Genomic DNA, 13534 nt, shown 5'->3' on the forward strand with positions numbered 1-13534 from the left:
TATGTAAGTGTCTCAGTGTCTGTATGTAAGTGTCTTATGTTAGTGTCTCAGTGTCTGTATGTAAGTGTCTGTATGTAAGTGTCTGTATATAAGTGTCTGTATGTAAATGTCTCAGTGTCTGTATGTAAGTGTATGTAAGCGTCTGTATATAAGTGTCTATGTAAGTGTCTCAGTGTCTGTATATAAGTGTCTTCGTGTCTGTATGTAAGTGTCTGTATGTAAGTGTCTGTATGTAAGTGTCTCAGCGTCTATATGTGTCTGTATGTAAGTGTCTGTATGTAAGTGTCTCAGTGTCTGTATGTAAGTGTCTGTATGTAAGCGTCTGTATGTAAGTGTCTATGTAAGTGTCTCAGTGTCCTTATGTAAGTGTCTGTATGTAAGTGTCTCAGTGTCTGTATGTAAGTGTCTCAGTGTCTGTATGTAAGTGTCTGTATGTAAGTGTCTCAGTGTCTGTATGTAAGTGTCTGTATGTAAGTTTCTGTATGTAAGTGTCTGTATGTAAGTGTCTCAGTGTCTGTATGGAAGTGTCTGTATGTAAGTGTCTCAGTGTCTGTATGTAAGTGTCTGTTTGTAAGTGTATGTATGTAAGTGTCTGTATGTAAGTGTATGTATGTAAGTGTCTCAGTGTCTCTATGTAAGTGTCTGTATGTAAGTGTCTGTATGTAAGTGTCTTAGTGTCTGTATGTAAGTGTCTGTATGTAATTGTCTGTATGTAAGTGTCTTTATGTAAGAGTCTTATGTAAGTGTCTGTATGTAAGTGTCTAAGTGTCTGTATGTCAGTGTCTGTATGTAAGTGTCTAAGTGTCTGTATGTAAGGGTCTGTATGTAAGTGACTGTATGTTAGTGTCTGTATGTAAGTGTCTGTATGTAAGTGTCTTAGTGTCTGTATGTAAGTGTCTTATGTAATTGTCTGTATGTAAGTGTCTTTATGTAAGAGTCTGTATGTAAGTATCTGTATGTAAGTGTCTAAGTGTCTGTATGTAAGTGTCTTTATGTAAGAGTCTGTATGTAAGTGGCTGTATGTAAGTGTCTAAGTGTGTGTATGTAAGGGTCTGTATGTAAGTATCTGTATGTAAGTGTCTGTATGTAAGTGTCTGTATGTAAGTGTTTGTATGTAAGTGTCTATGTAAGTGTCTCAGTGTCTTTATGTAAGTGTCTGTATGTAAGTGTCTCAGTGTCTGTATGTAAGTGTCTCAGTGTCTGTATGTAAGTGTCTGTATGTAAGTGTCTCAGTGTTTGTATGTAAGTGTCTGTATGTAAGTTTCTGTATGTAAGTGTCTGTATGTAAGTGTCTGTATGTAATTGTCTGTATGTAAGTGTCTTTATGTAAGAGTCTGTATGTAAGTATCTGTATGTAAGTGTCTAAGTGTCTGTATGTAAGTGTCTTTATGTAAGAGTCTGTATGTAAGTGTCTGTATGTAAGTGTCTAAGTGTGTGTATGTAAGGGTCTGTATGTAAGTGTCTGTATGTAAGTGTCTGTATGTAAATGTCTCAGTGTCTGTATGTAAGTGTATGTAAGCGTCTGTATATAAGTGTCAATGTAAGTGTCTCAGTGTCTGTATGTAAGTGTCTGTATGTAAGTGTCTGTATGTAAGTGTCTTAGTGTCTGTATGTAAGTGTCTGTATGTAATTGTCTGTATGTAAGTGTCTGTATGTAAGTGTCTGTATGTAAGTGTCTTCGTGTCTGTATGTAAGTGTCTGTATGTAAGTGTCTGTATGTAAGTGTCTCAGTGTCTGTATGTAAGTGTCTGTATGTAAGTGTCTGTATGTAAGTGTCTCAGTGTCTGTATGTAAGTGTCTGTATGTAAGTGTCTGTATGTAAGTGTCTCAGTGTCTGTATGTAAGTGTCTTATGTTAGTGTCTCAGTGTCTGTATGTAAGTGTCTGTATGTAAGTGTCTGTATGTAAGTGTCTGTATGTAAATGTCTCAGTGTCTGTATGTAAGTGTATGTAAGCGTCTGTATATAAGTGTCTATGTAAGTGTCTCAGTGTCTGTATGTAAGTGTCTGTATGTAAGTGTCTGTATGTAAGTGTCTTAGTGTCTGTATGTAAGTGTCTGTATGTAATTGTCTGTATGTAAGTGTCTGTATGTAAGTGTCTGTATGTAAGTGTCTTCGTGTCTGTATGTAAGTGTCTGTATGTAAGTGTCTGTATGTAAGTGTCTCAGCGTCTATATGTGTCTGTATGTAAGTGTCTGTATGTAAGTGTCTCAGTGTCTGTATGTAAGTGTCTGTATGTAAGCGTCTGTATGTAAGTGTCTATGTAAGTGTCTCAGTGTCTTTATGTAAGTGTCTGTATGTAAGTGTCTCAGTGTCTGTATGTAAGTGTCTCAGTGTCTGTATGTAAGTGTCTGTATGTAAGTGTCTCAGTGTCTGTATGTAAGTGTCTGTATGTAAGTTTCTGTATGTAAGTGTCTGTATGTAAGTGTCTCAGTGTCTGTATGGAAGTGTCTGTATGTAAGTGTCTCAGTGTCTGTATGTAAGTGTCTGTTTGTAAGTGTCTGTATGTAAGTGTCTGTATGTAAGTGTATGTATGTAAGTGTCTCAGTGTCTCTATGTAAGTGTCTGTATGTAAGTGTCTGTATGTAAGTGTCTTAGTGTCTGTATGTAAGTGTCTGTATGTAATTGTCTGTATGTAAGTGTCTTTATGTAAGAGTCTTATGTAAGTGTCTGTATGTAAGTGTCTAAGTGTCTGTATGTCAGTGTCTGTATGTAAGTGTCTAAGTGTCTGTATGTAAGGGTCTGTATGTAAGTGACTGTATGTAAGTGTCTGTATGTAAGTGTCTGTATGTAAGTGTCTTAGTGTCTGTATGTAAGTGTCTGTATGTAATTGTCTGTATGTAAGTGTCTTTATGTAAGAGTCTGTATGTAAGTATCTGTATGTAAGTGTCTAAGTGTCTGTATGTAAGTGTCTTTATGTAAGAGTCTGTATGTAAGTGTCTGTATGTAAGTGTCTAAGTGTGTGTATGTAAGGGTCTGTATGTAAGTTTCTGTATGTAAGTGTCTGTATGTAAGTGTCTCAGTGTCTGTATGGAAGTGTCTGTATGTAAGTGTCTCAGTGTCTGTATGTAAGTGTCTGTTTGTAAGTGTCTGTATGTAAGTGTCTGTATGTAAGTGTCTCAGTGTCTGTATGGAAGTGTCTGTATGTAAGTGTCTCAGTGTCTGTATGTAAGTGTCTCAGTGTCTGTATGTAAGTGTCTGTATGTAAGTGTCTCAGTGTCTGTATGTAAGTGTCTGTATGTAAGTTTCTGTATGTAAGTGTCTGTATGTAAGTGTCTCAGTGTCTGTATGGAAGTGTCTGTATGTAAGTGTCTCAGTGTCTGTATGTAAGTGTCTGTTTGTAAGTGTCTGTATGTAAGTGTCTGTATGTAAGTGTATGTATGTAAGTGTCTCAGTGTCTGTATGTAAGTGTATGTAAGCATCTGTATGTAAGTGTCTATGTAAGTGTCTCAGTGTCTCTATGTAAGTGTCTGTATGTAAGTGTCTGTATGTAAGTGTCTTAGTGTCTGTATGTAAGTGTCTGTATGTAATTGTCTGCATGTAAGTGTCTTTATGTAAGAGTCTTATGTAAGTGTCTGTATGTAAGTGTCTAAGTGTCTGTATGTAAGTGTCTTTATGTAAGAGTCTGTATGTCAGTGTCTGTATGTAAGTGTCTAAGTGTCTGTATGTAAGGGTCTGTATGTAAGTGTCTGTATGTAAGTGTCTGTATGTAAGTGTCTGTATGTAAGTGTCTTAGTGTCTGTATGTAAGTGTCTGTATGTAATTGTCTGTATGTAAGTGTCTTTATGTAAGAGTCTGTATTTAAGTGTCTGTATGTAAGTGTCTGTATGTAAGTGTCTCAGTGTCTGTATGTAAGTGTCTGTATGTAAGTGTCTGTATGTAAGTGTCTGTATGTAAGTGTCTCAGTGTCTGAATGTAAGTGTCTGTATGTAAGTGTCTCAGTGTCTGTATGTAAGTGTTTGTATGTAAGTGTCTGTATGTAAGTGTCTGTATGTAAATGTCTCAGTGTCTGTATGTAAGTGTATGTAAGCGTCTGGATATAAGTGTCTATGTAAGTGTCTCAGTGTCTGTATGTAAGTGTCTCAGTGTCTGTATGTAAGTGTCTTAGTGTCTGTATGTAAGTGTCTGTATGTAAGTGTCTGTATGTAAGTGTCTGTATGTAAGTGTCTTCGTGTCTGTATGTAAGTGTCTGTATGTAAGTGTCTGTATGTAAGTGTCTGTATGTAAGTGTCTTCGTGTCTGTATGTAAGTGGCTGTATGTAAGTGTCTGTATGTAAGTGTCTCAGCGTCTATATGTGTCTGTATGTAAGTGTCTGTATGTAAGTGTCTCAGTGTCTGTATGTAAGTGTCTGTATGTAAGCATCTGTATGTAAGTGTCTATGTAAGTGTCTCAGTGTCTTTATGTAAGTGTCTGTATGTAAGTGTCTCAGTGTCTGTATGTAAGTGTCTCAGTGTCTGTATGTAAGTGTCTGTATGTAAGTGTCTCAGTGTCTGTATGTAAGTGTCTGTATGTAAGTTTCTGTATGTAAGTGTCTGTATGTAAGTGTCTCAGTGTCTGTATGGAAGTATCTGTATGTAAGTTTCTGTATGTAAGTGTCTGTATGTAAGTGTCTCAGTGTCTGTATGGAAGTGTCTGTATGTAAGTGTCTCAGTGTCTGTATGTAAGTGTATGTAAGCGTCTGTATGTAAGTGTCTATGTAAGTGTCTCAGTGTCTGTATGTAAGTGTCTGTATGTAAGTGTCTGTATGTAAGTGTCTTAGTGTCTGTATGTAAGTGTCTGTATGTAATTGTCTGTATGTAAGTGTCTTTATGTAAGAGTCTTATGTAAGTCTGTATGTAAGTGTCTAAGTGTCTGTATGTAAGTGTCTTTATGTAAGAGTCTGTATGTCAGTGTTTGTATGTAAGTGTCTAAGTGTCTGTATGTAAGGGTCTGTATGTAAGTGTCTCTATGTAAGTGTCTGTATGTAAGTGTGTGTATGTAAGTGTTTGTATGTAAGTGTCTGTATGTAAGTGTCTCAGTGTCTGTTTGTGTCAGTATGTAAGTGTCTGTATGTAAGTGTCTATGTAAGTGTCTGTATGTAAGTGCCTGTATGTAAGTGTGTGTATGTAAGTGTGTGTATGTAAGTGTCTGTATGTAAGTGTCTGTATGTAAGTGTCTCAGTATCTGTATGTAAATGTCTTTATGTAAGTGTCTGTATGTAAGTGTCTCAGTATCTGTATGTAAATGTCTTTATGTAAGTGTCTGTATGTAAGTGTCTCAGTGTCTGTATGTAAATGTCTGTATGTAAGTGTCTCAGTGTCTGTATGTAAGTGTCTGTATGTAAGCTTCTGTATGTAAGTGTTTGTATTTACGTGTCTCAGTGTCTGTAAGTAAATGTCTAAGTGTCTGTATGTAAGTGTCTGTATGTAAGTGTCTGTATGTTAAGTGTTTGTATGTAAATGTCTGTATGTGAATATCTCAGTATCTGTATGTAAGTGTCTGTATGTAAGTGTCTGTATGTAAGTGTCTCAGTGTCTGTATGTAAGTGTCTGTATGTAAGTGTCTGTAGGAGCCATCCCTTGACCGCACCCGGGCATCGATCAGCCTCCCATTATATCTGTACCATATGGAGATTCCCCCAGTACAGCTATTGAAGGCTTCACGAACTACGTGGTCAAAATAGATGTTATATAATGTGGGAGCCAGAGGACATCCCTGTCGCACCCCAAGGTGTACAGGGAATGGCTCTGACTCCCGGCCACGTAGTTTTACCCGGGCCCGCTCACCATCATGAAGGTCCTTAATGATCGTGAGCAGACGGTCAGGTACTCCAAAAGCACGAAGAACAACCCAGAGCCCAGGCCTACTGATGGTATCATAGGCCTTGACCAGGTCAATAAAGCAGAGATGTAGGTCTTGTTGGAATTCCCTACACCTCTGCTGTAGCAGACGGACAGAAAATATGGCATCTGTGCAGGACCGCCCTTTCCTGAAACCGCATTGGGGCTCCACAAGCCTCTCCTCAGCATGCCTGGCAAGGCGATGCTGAATAATCCTTGCCAGGACCTTTCCCGGCACACTGAGGAGTGAGATGCCCCTGTAGTTGTTACAGTCTGTGCGGTCCCCCTTCTTAAAGAGGGGGACGACCAGGGCATCCTTCCAATCCTGTAGAACCCGTCCAGCGGCCCAGACCGTTGTTATGATGTCATATAGGGCAGTCTGTGCACAAACGCCACCCTCCCTCAGCATTTCGCTTGGGAGATCATCTCTGCCCGCTGCCTTTCCTGGTCTCAGACTTCGGATCGCCTTCAGTACTTCCTCAACAGATGGCACCTCAGCCAGCCACTCACGGGGGGTGACTTCTTCCAATATTTGAGGCACCACAGCCTCAGCAGGGTCATCCTCACTTTGTGCCACGATGTTTTCCTGGCTGAGGGATTTTCCCTTCCCCAGGACCTCACAGAAATGCTCAGCAAATCTGCAAACCTGTTCCTGGGGGTCGGAGATTGGATCACCGTTTTTTCCCCTAATGATGGCAATAGGTGTGGCGCTGCAGGTTACTTTTTTTATGGAGTTAAATAGAGATTTGTGATCACGGGCCACTGAGGCAGACTCCATCTCCTCAGCAACCCGCGACCACCACCCATCCTTGCAGCGCCTCACGGCTCTCCGAACCTCCGAGCGAAGGCTGCGGTAAGCCTCCTCATTCTCTGACGTGGGATTCTGTAGCCGATGACAGTGGGCCTGTCACTTTTTCTCAACCATCCTGAACACCTCCTCTGTCAGCCAGGGTCTCTGTGGAGGTCTGGACCGCGTACCCAAAGCAGCCATTGCAGCTGCATGAGTCACAGTCCTAAACCTCGCCCATTTACCCTCGACATCAGGAGGAGTCGGGGACGATGCCAATCCCAGCCGCAAGCGATGATGAAATTCTCGCTTGCAACTTTCATCAGATAACTGAGACCAGGCCACTTTAGGTCGGAATGGGGTCCTGGGTGTACACCCACCACCGGAGTGGAAGAATGGCAGGCGCATCTTACAGATGACTAGTCGATGGTCAGAGGGCAGATCAGCTCCACGGTAGGTCCTGGTGTCAAGGACATAGGCTCGCATCCGCTGGTCCGTCACTATGTAGTCCAGCAGATGTTCTTGCTTGGACCCGGCATGCATCCATGATGTTGTGTGGATGCGCCGATGCCGGAACAGCGTGTTGGTAATTACAAGCCCATGGGCTGCACAAAAATCTAGCAGCCTCCTACCGTTGTTATTGAGCTGATCTGGCCCATGCCCTCCAATCACTCCAGACCAGGTTCCAGTATCATGACACACACACACAGACACACACAGACACACACACAGACACACACAGACACACACAGACACACAGACACACACAGACACACACAGACACACACACAGGCACACACACAGACACACACACACACAGACACACACACAGACAACAACAACAACAACAACCGCCATTAGCCACTAAGTGGCGGTGACATCACCACGACACTTGTGCCAGGCTATGTGCACCCTGAGGCCACGTGAAGTGTCGAACGCCCGCTGGCAGGAGGTCACGGGGCAGACCCAGGTGCCACGGGTCGACTGACTGAGATGACTGGCTGATGCACCACCTGTGCCCCCTACTGTGCCAACCTGCTGTGCTTTAGCCACCCGGCGCTCCGCTCGTTGTTCTGAGCGTCGCTCCTCCGCCCTCCGTTGTTGTTGGAGGGCGACTACCTCCAACTGCCCAGTAGCGTCCTTCACGAGCCTCCTCCACAGATACCAACCTTGACACCGCTGGTACCAGTCATCGACAAGTCCACTCAGCTCCACGTCCTTCTGTACCACATCACTCCATCTCTTCTCTAGCCCGTGCCGCGCCCGTTTAGTCCCCTCGATCCGGCCGAACAAAAGCTGTTTCGGCATGCGGTGGCTGGGCATGCGGGCTACATGACCCAGCCATCGCAGCCTTGCCCGCGGGAGGAGCTCACCGATGGGACCTTGCCCAGATCTTTCAAGGATTTGTGAGCTCCTCACACAATCTAGTCTGGTTAAACCCAGGATGGATCGTACGCAGGCCAGCCTAACTGTTTCTAACCGGTGAAGATGTTCCATTAGGGGGGTCCACGTTTCGCAAGCGTAGAGAAGGGAGGGAATGACCGTGGCCGAGAAGACCTGAAGCTTAGTGCGGAGCGATAGACCAGGTAGCTTCCACACAGCGTCACGCAACCGATGAAAAGATTTTGCTGCTCGACTGATTCGGAGTGAGACCTCTGCTGTTAAAATGGAGCCGGTCATAAGCACACTGCCCAGGTATGGGAAACTCATACTCTTTGGTTCTATTCGGTAAAGTCACGTAGGTAAAAAATAAATATGGGAATCTCTCCACTCTCTCCACAACTGCCCCATCACCGATTGGGAGTTGTGGGGGTGGAGTGTCCGATGGTACAAAATACCCAGGCAGGTGCTTAGTTTTGGTGGGGGTGATGGTAAGGCCCCATCTCTTAGTGGCACGCTCCAGTCTCAGCAGCCAGCATCTCCAATTCCTCCTCTGAATGAGCAGCAATTACCAAATCATCGGCATACATAACGTGGTTGAGCAATAGAGAGCCATCCCTTGACTGCACCTGGGCATCGATCAGCCTCCCTTATATCTGTACCAAATGGAGATTCCCCCAGTACAGCTATTGAAGGCTTCACGAACTACGTGGTCAAAATAGATGTTAAATAATGTGGGAGCCAGAGGACATCACTGTCGCACCCCGGCCACAAAGTTCTACCCGGGCCCGCTCACCATCATGAAGGTCCTTAATGATCATAAGCAGAGCGTTAGGGACTCTGAAAGCACTAAGAACAACCCAGAGCCCAGGCCTACTGATGGTATCATAGGCCTTGAGCAGGTCAAAAAAGCGGAGATGTGGAATTTCCTACACTTCTGCTGTAGCAGACCGATAGAAAATATGGCATCTTTGCAGGACCGCCCTTTCCTGAAACCGCAATGGGGCTCTGCAAGCCTCGCCTCAGCGTGCCTGGCAAGGCGATGTTGAATAATCCTTGCCAGGACCTTTCCCGGCACACTGAGGCATGAGATGCCCCTGTAGTTGTTACAGTCTGTGCGTTCCCCCTTCTTAAAGAGGGGGACCACCAGGGCATCCTTCCAATCCTGCGGAACCCGTCCAGTGGTCCAGACTGCTGTTATGATGTCATATAGGGCAGTCTGTGCACAAACGCCACCCTCCCTCAGCATTTTGCTTGGGAGATCATCTCTACCCAGTGCCTTTCCTGGTCTCAGACTCCGGATCGCCTTCAGTACTTCTTCAACAGATGGCACCTCAGCCAGCCACTCACAGGGGGTGACTTCCTCTTCTATGAGGCACCGCAGCCTCAACAGGGTCATCCTCACTTTGTGCCACGATGTTTTCCAGGTTGGGGGATTTCCCCTCCCCCAGGACCTCCCAAAAATGCTCAGCAAATCTGCAAACCTGTTCCTGGGGGTCGGAGATTGGATCACCGTTCTTTCTCCTAATGATGGTAATAGGTGTGGCGCTGCAGGTTACTTTTTTGATGGAGTTAAATAGGAATTTGTGATCACAGGCCATTGGGGCAGACTCCATCTCCTCAGCAACCTGCAACCACCAACCATCCTTAAGGCGCCTCACGGCTCTACGAACCTCCGAGCGAAGGCTTCGGTAAGCCTCCTCATTCTCTGACATGGGATGTTGTAGATGATGAGAGTGGGCCTGTCGCTTTTTCTCAGCCAGCCTGAACACCTCCTTTGTCAGCCAGGGTCTCTGAGGAGGTCTGGACCGTGTACCCAAAGAAGCCATTGCAGCTGCATAAGCCACAGTCCTAAACCTCGCCCATTTCCCCTCGACATGAGGAGGTTTGGGATGATGCCAACCCCAGCTGCAAGCGATGATTAAATTCTCGCTTGAAATTTTAATCAGCTAGCTGAGACCATGCCACTATGGGTTTGAATGGGGTCCTGGGTGTACACCCACCACCGGAGTGGAAGAATGGCAGGCACATCTTAAAGATGCCAAGTCGATGGTCAGTGGGCAGATCAGCTCCTGGTGTCAAGGACATGGGCCCGCATCCACTGTTCCATCACAATGTAGTCCAGCAGATGGTCTTGCTTGTGTAGTGACTGTGATTGTCACTGTGTGGTGCCGGGCTTACGAAACCACAGCGGATAATGTCTTGGCATTATGTGTAGTCCGCTTACTGGGCGAAGTACCAGCCCTCACGGGGCTTGGGTGAGCGCTGTGCAGCGTGGAGGCACCATGTGCGGTGTGCGGTGCGGGCTCCCGGTGAGGGAGCGAGAGGGAGTGTCAGCCAGCCAGGGTTACGTTGGGGCATGATACGCTGGTTGGCCTGCCGACACGTAACCGGATGATATTGGAGGGGGGCCTCCGGTGGACGGGGGCCGCTGGGCGGTCACGTGGTATAGCAGAGCTCTCGGGGAGCCTTCGGGAAAGAGCCGGAGAGATCTGGAAGGTGGGCGGGGCGAGGGGCGGAGCCAACCCCAGCCCAGGCCGATATAATGGGGGCCCCAGGAGGGGCTCGGGGTTCTTCGTGTTACTGGTGATGAAGATCCACGTCGGGTTGAAGAAGCCTCTAGCCACGTGGTCCGGGACCCAGCTTGTGGTCTGGGCCGGGATAGCGAACCGTGTCTAGTTCTGCCGTAGCGTGGCTAGATGAGCATTCAACACCCAAGTGTAGGTTGTGTTATGTTACGTTGAGTTTCTGAATAAAGTGTTGCTCCCAAGACAACGTCTGCGACTCAGTTGAACTCGTTACACTTGGACCTGGCATGCATCCATGATGTTGTGTGGATGTGCCGATGCCGGAACAGCGTGTTGGTAATTACAAGCCCATGGGCTGCACAAAAATCTATCAGCCTCTTACCGTTGTTATTGAGCTGATCTGGCCCATGCCCTCCAATCACTTCAGACCAGGTGCTAGCATCATGACCAACTCGGGCATTGAAGTCACCCAACAAGATGACTCTATCCCGAGGGGCCACTTTAGCCAGTATCTTTGACAGGAGGTCATAGAAGCCATCTGACTCATCGGCCTTGCCTGCATCCTTCCAGATGTTCGTCTTCAGTGGGGGCATACATAACCACGACCACCACTCCTTGCCTCTGGTTGATGGGAAGGCGAGCCCAAAGTAGCCTGGGGATTACAGCATCCCACACCTGACCGCCACACTCCCACGCCCCCTTCATTCTTTTGTTCAGAAGAAGAGCCACTCCCTGTTGTTTGGCAGTCTCCTGCCCCGAGTAAAGGACTGTCCACCCCTCATGGTGGCAGGAGCCAGAGCCGGTCCCCTGGACCTCCTGAATACCATAGAGATGCAGGCGGTACCGGTCCAGCTCCCAACAAAAGAATGGAAGCCTCTCCTCCGCAATGAGCGTTCGAACATTCCACGTGGCCATCCGTAGAGGCTTTTTGTTGTTTCTGAAGAAGCCCCGAGGATAAAGATTCAATCTCCTCGCTCCGCCAAATGGGGTTTGGCCAGGAGACGTCATAGACGCCCGTACCCCTGGTGCCTCCGGCACAAACTTAATAAATGCATTACCTCGTATTTTAGTGGTATTTAATTGAAAGTGGAGGGGTTACCAGTCCCTCGCACCGGTCCAAAGCCCCCTTTTGGCCATTGTGGTGGTAACAAATGCCATGAAGGGAAAGGCCAATCTAAATTGGCCCTCCCCCCACGGCACTGCCCACCACAATTTTGCCGTCCGGCACCTCAAGGAGGTAGGGGGTTGTTTTTGCCGGACAATACACACACGGACATACATACACATACACATACATCCACACACGTGTACATACATACACATACATAAACAAAGACCCTCCATATAGCCTCAACAGACTGTAGGGGCAAGTGCTGTTAGCGAGCACCTATGAAGAGACCGGAACGGCACACGAGGGGGTTGGTGGCAAGCACAACGCCCGACCACCTTTGTCTGCTCAGTGGCGATGTTTACACACCACACCAGGTACTCAATTGAGGCTGAGTACACCTAGGGGAGGCCCAGGACCATTTCAGATAATCTTCACCGGTGTTGGCCACGAGCGGGAATTGAACCCGGGTCGCCGGGTTCGTAGCGCTAACCACTACTTTACCACTACCCATCTTGGTGTGGGGGTCACCTGAGTCTCGATGTTGTGCCCTTTGAGTGCCGAGCGGATGAAGTGCAGCACGCAGTCCACCAGCCCCTCGCACTGCCGCATGCTCAGCCGCCTGTCCGGGTCTGCCAAGCTCAACTCCCTGCAACGTCACCGCCGTGACGTGAACCCTGACGTCCCCGTCACGTCAACCACGACATTCCCGTCGCGTCCACCGCAACGTCCCCGTCACGTCTGTCTCGGCGCGCCTTACCGCAGGCACGCCAAGGCGTTGCAGAACGCCGCGGAAGGCGAGGCGGGCGAGCTGAGTGAGGAGGGTGAGACGGGCGAGCTAGGTGAGGACGGTGAGGAGGGTTTGTCTCCAACGTTGCTCCTCCAGCCGCTCTCTGGCACCAGCACGAGCTCCACCAGCGCCGGGAGGCAGAGCTCCACCAGCGCAGCCCTCAGAGGCTCGTGGCACGACAGGTTCCACAGCGTGCCTGGGGTGGCGAGGGTGGGTGGGTGGTGAGTGTGAGTGGTGAGTGTGGGTGGTGAGCATGGCGAGAGTGGTGAGCCTGGTGAGAGTGGTGAGCCTGGTGAGAGTAGTGAGCGTGGTGAGAGTGGTGAGCGTGACGAGCGTGGCGAGCATGGGTGGTGAGTGTGGGTGGTGAGTGTGGGTGGTGAGCGTGGGTGGTGAGTGTGGGTGGCGAGAGTGGGTGGTGAGTGGTGAGTGTGGGTGGCGAGAGTGGGTGGTGAGTGTGGGTGGGTTGCTACCGGTGATCTTCTCCAGGGTGTGAGGGTTGTGAGTGCGTCCCAGCAGGCTGGCGAAGGCCGCGATGCCTCCATTGTTGCAGAGGGCCAATGCGCCAACATGGTTGGAGCTGAGGACTTGCAACACCTCACATGCACGCACCTGTGGGGGCACGGGGAGATGAGGAGATGCACAAACAACAACCGCCATACGCCACCAAGTGGCGGTGATGTCACCACGACGCTTGTGCCAGGCTATGTGCACCTTGAGGCCACGTGAAGTGTCGAACGCCCGCTGGCAGAAGGTCAAGGGACAGACCCAGGTGCCACGGGTCGACTGACTGAGATGACTGGCTGATGCACCGCCTGTGCCCCCTCCTGTGCCAACCTGCTGTGCTTTAGCCACCCGGCGCTCCGCTCGTTGTTCTGAGCGTCGCTCCTCCGCCCTCCGTTGTTGTTGGAGGGCGACTGCCTCCAACTGCCCAGTAGCGTCCTTCACGAGCCTCCTCCACAGAGGCCGATTTTTACACCGCTGGTACCAGTCATCGGGAAGTCGACTCAGCTCCACATCCTCTTGTACCACGTCACTCCATCTCTTCTCTAGCCCGTGCCGCGCACAGACAAAGATACCCCGTATAGCCTTAACAGACTGTAGGGGCAAGTGCTGTTAGCGAGCG

The 13534-nt window shown here is 47.8% G+C and overlaps 1 protein-coding gene across 1 annotated transcript; it reads right to left on the minus strand.

The window, feature by feature from the left end:
• Positions 1 to 10208: 10208 nt before the first annotated feature.
• LOC142913398 (catenin delta-2-like) lies at positions 10209 to 13068 on the minus strand. Its single transcript, XM_076060938.1, has 4 exons — positions 12882 to 13068; positions 12382 to 12607; positions 12153 to 12270; positions 10209 to 10250 (listed from the first exon to the last, which is right to left on the minus strand). Exons 1-4 carry the CDS (start codon positions 13066 to 13068, stop codon positions 10209 to 10211), a joined length of 573 nt encoding a protein of 190 aa, XP_075917053.1.
• Positions 13069 to 13534: the final 466 nt, after the last annotated feature.

This window comes from Petromyzon marinus, unplaced genomic scaffold (genome assembly GCF_048934315.1).
Source record: "Petromyzon marinus isolate PM22_M1 ecotype Great Lakes invasive population unplaced genomic scaffold, UKy_Petmar_22M1.pri1.0 PM_G_Scaffold_25, whole genome shotgun sequence".
Lineage (NCBI taxonomy): Eukaryota > Metazoa > Chordata > Hyperoartia > Petromyzontiformes > Petromyzontidae > Petromyzon > Petromyzon marinus.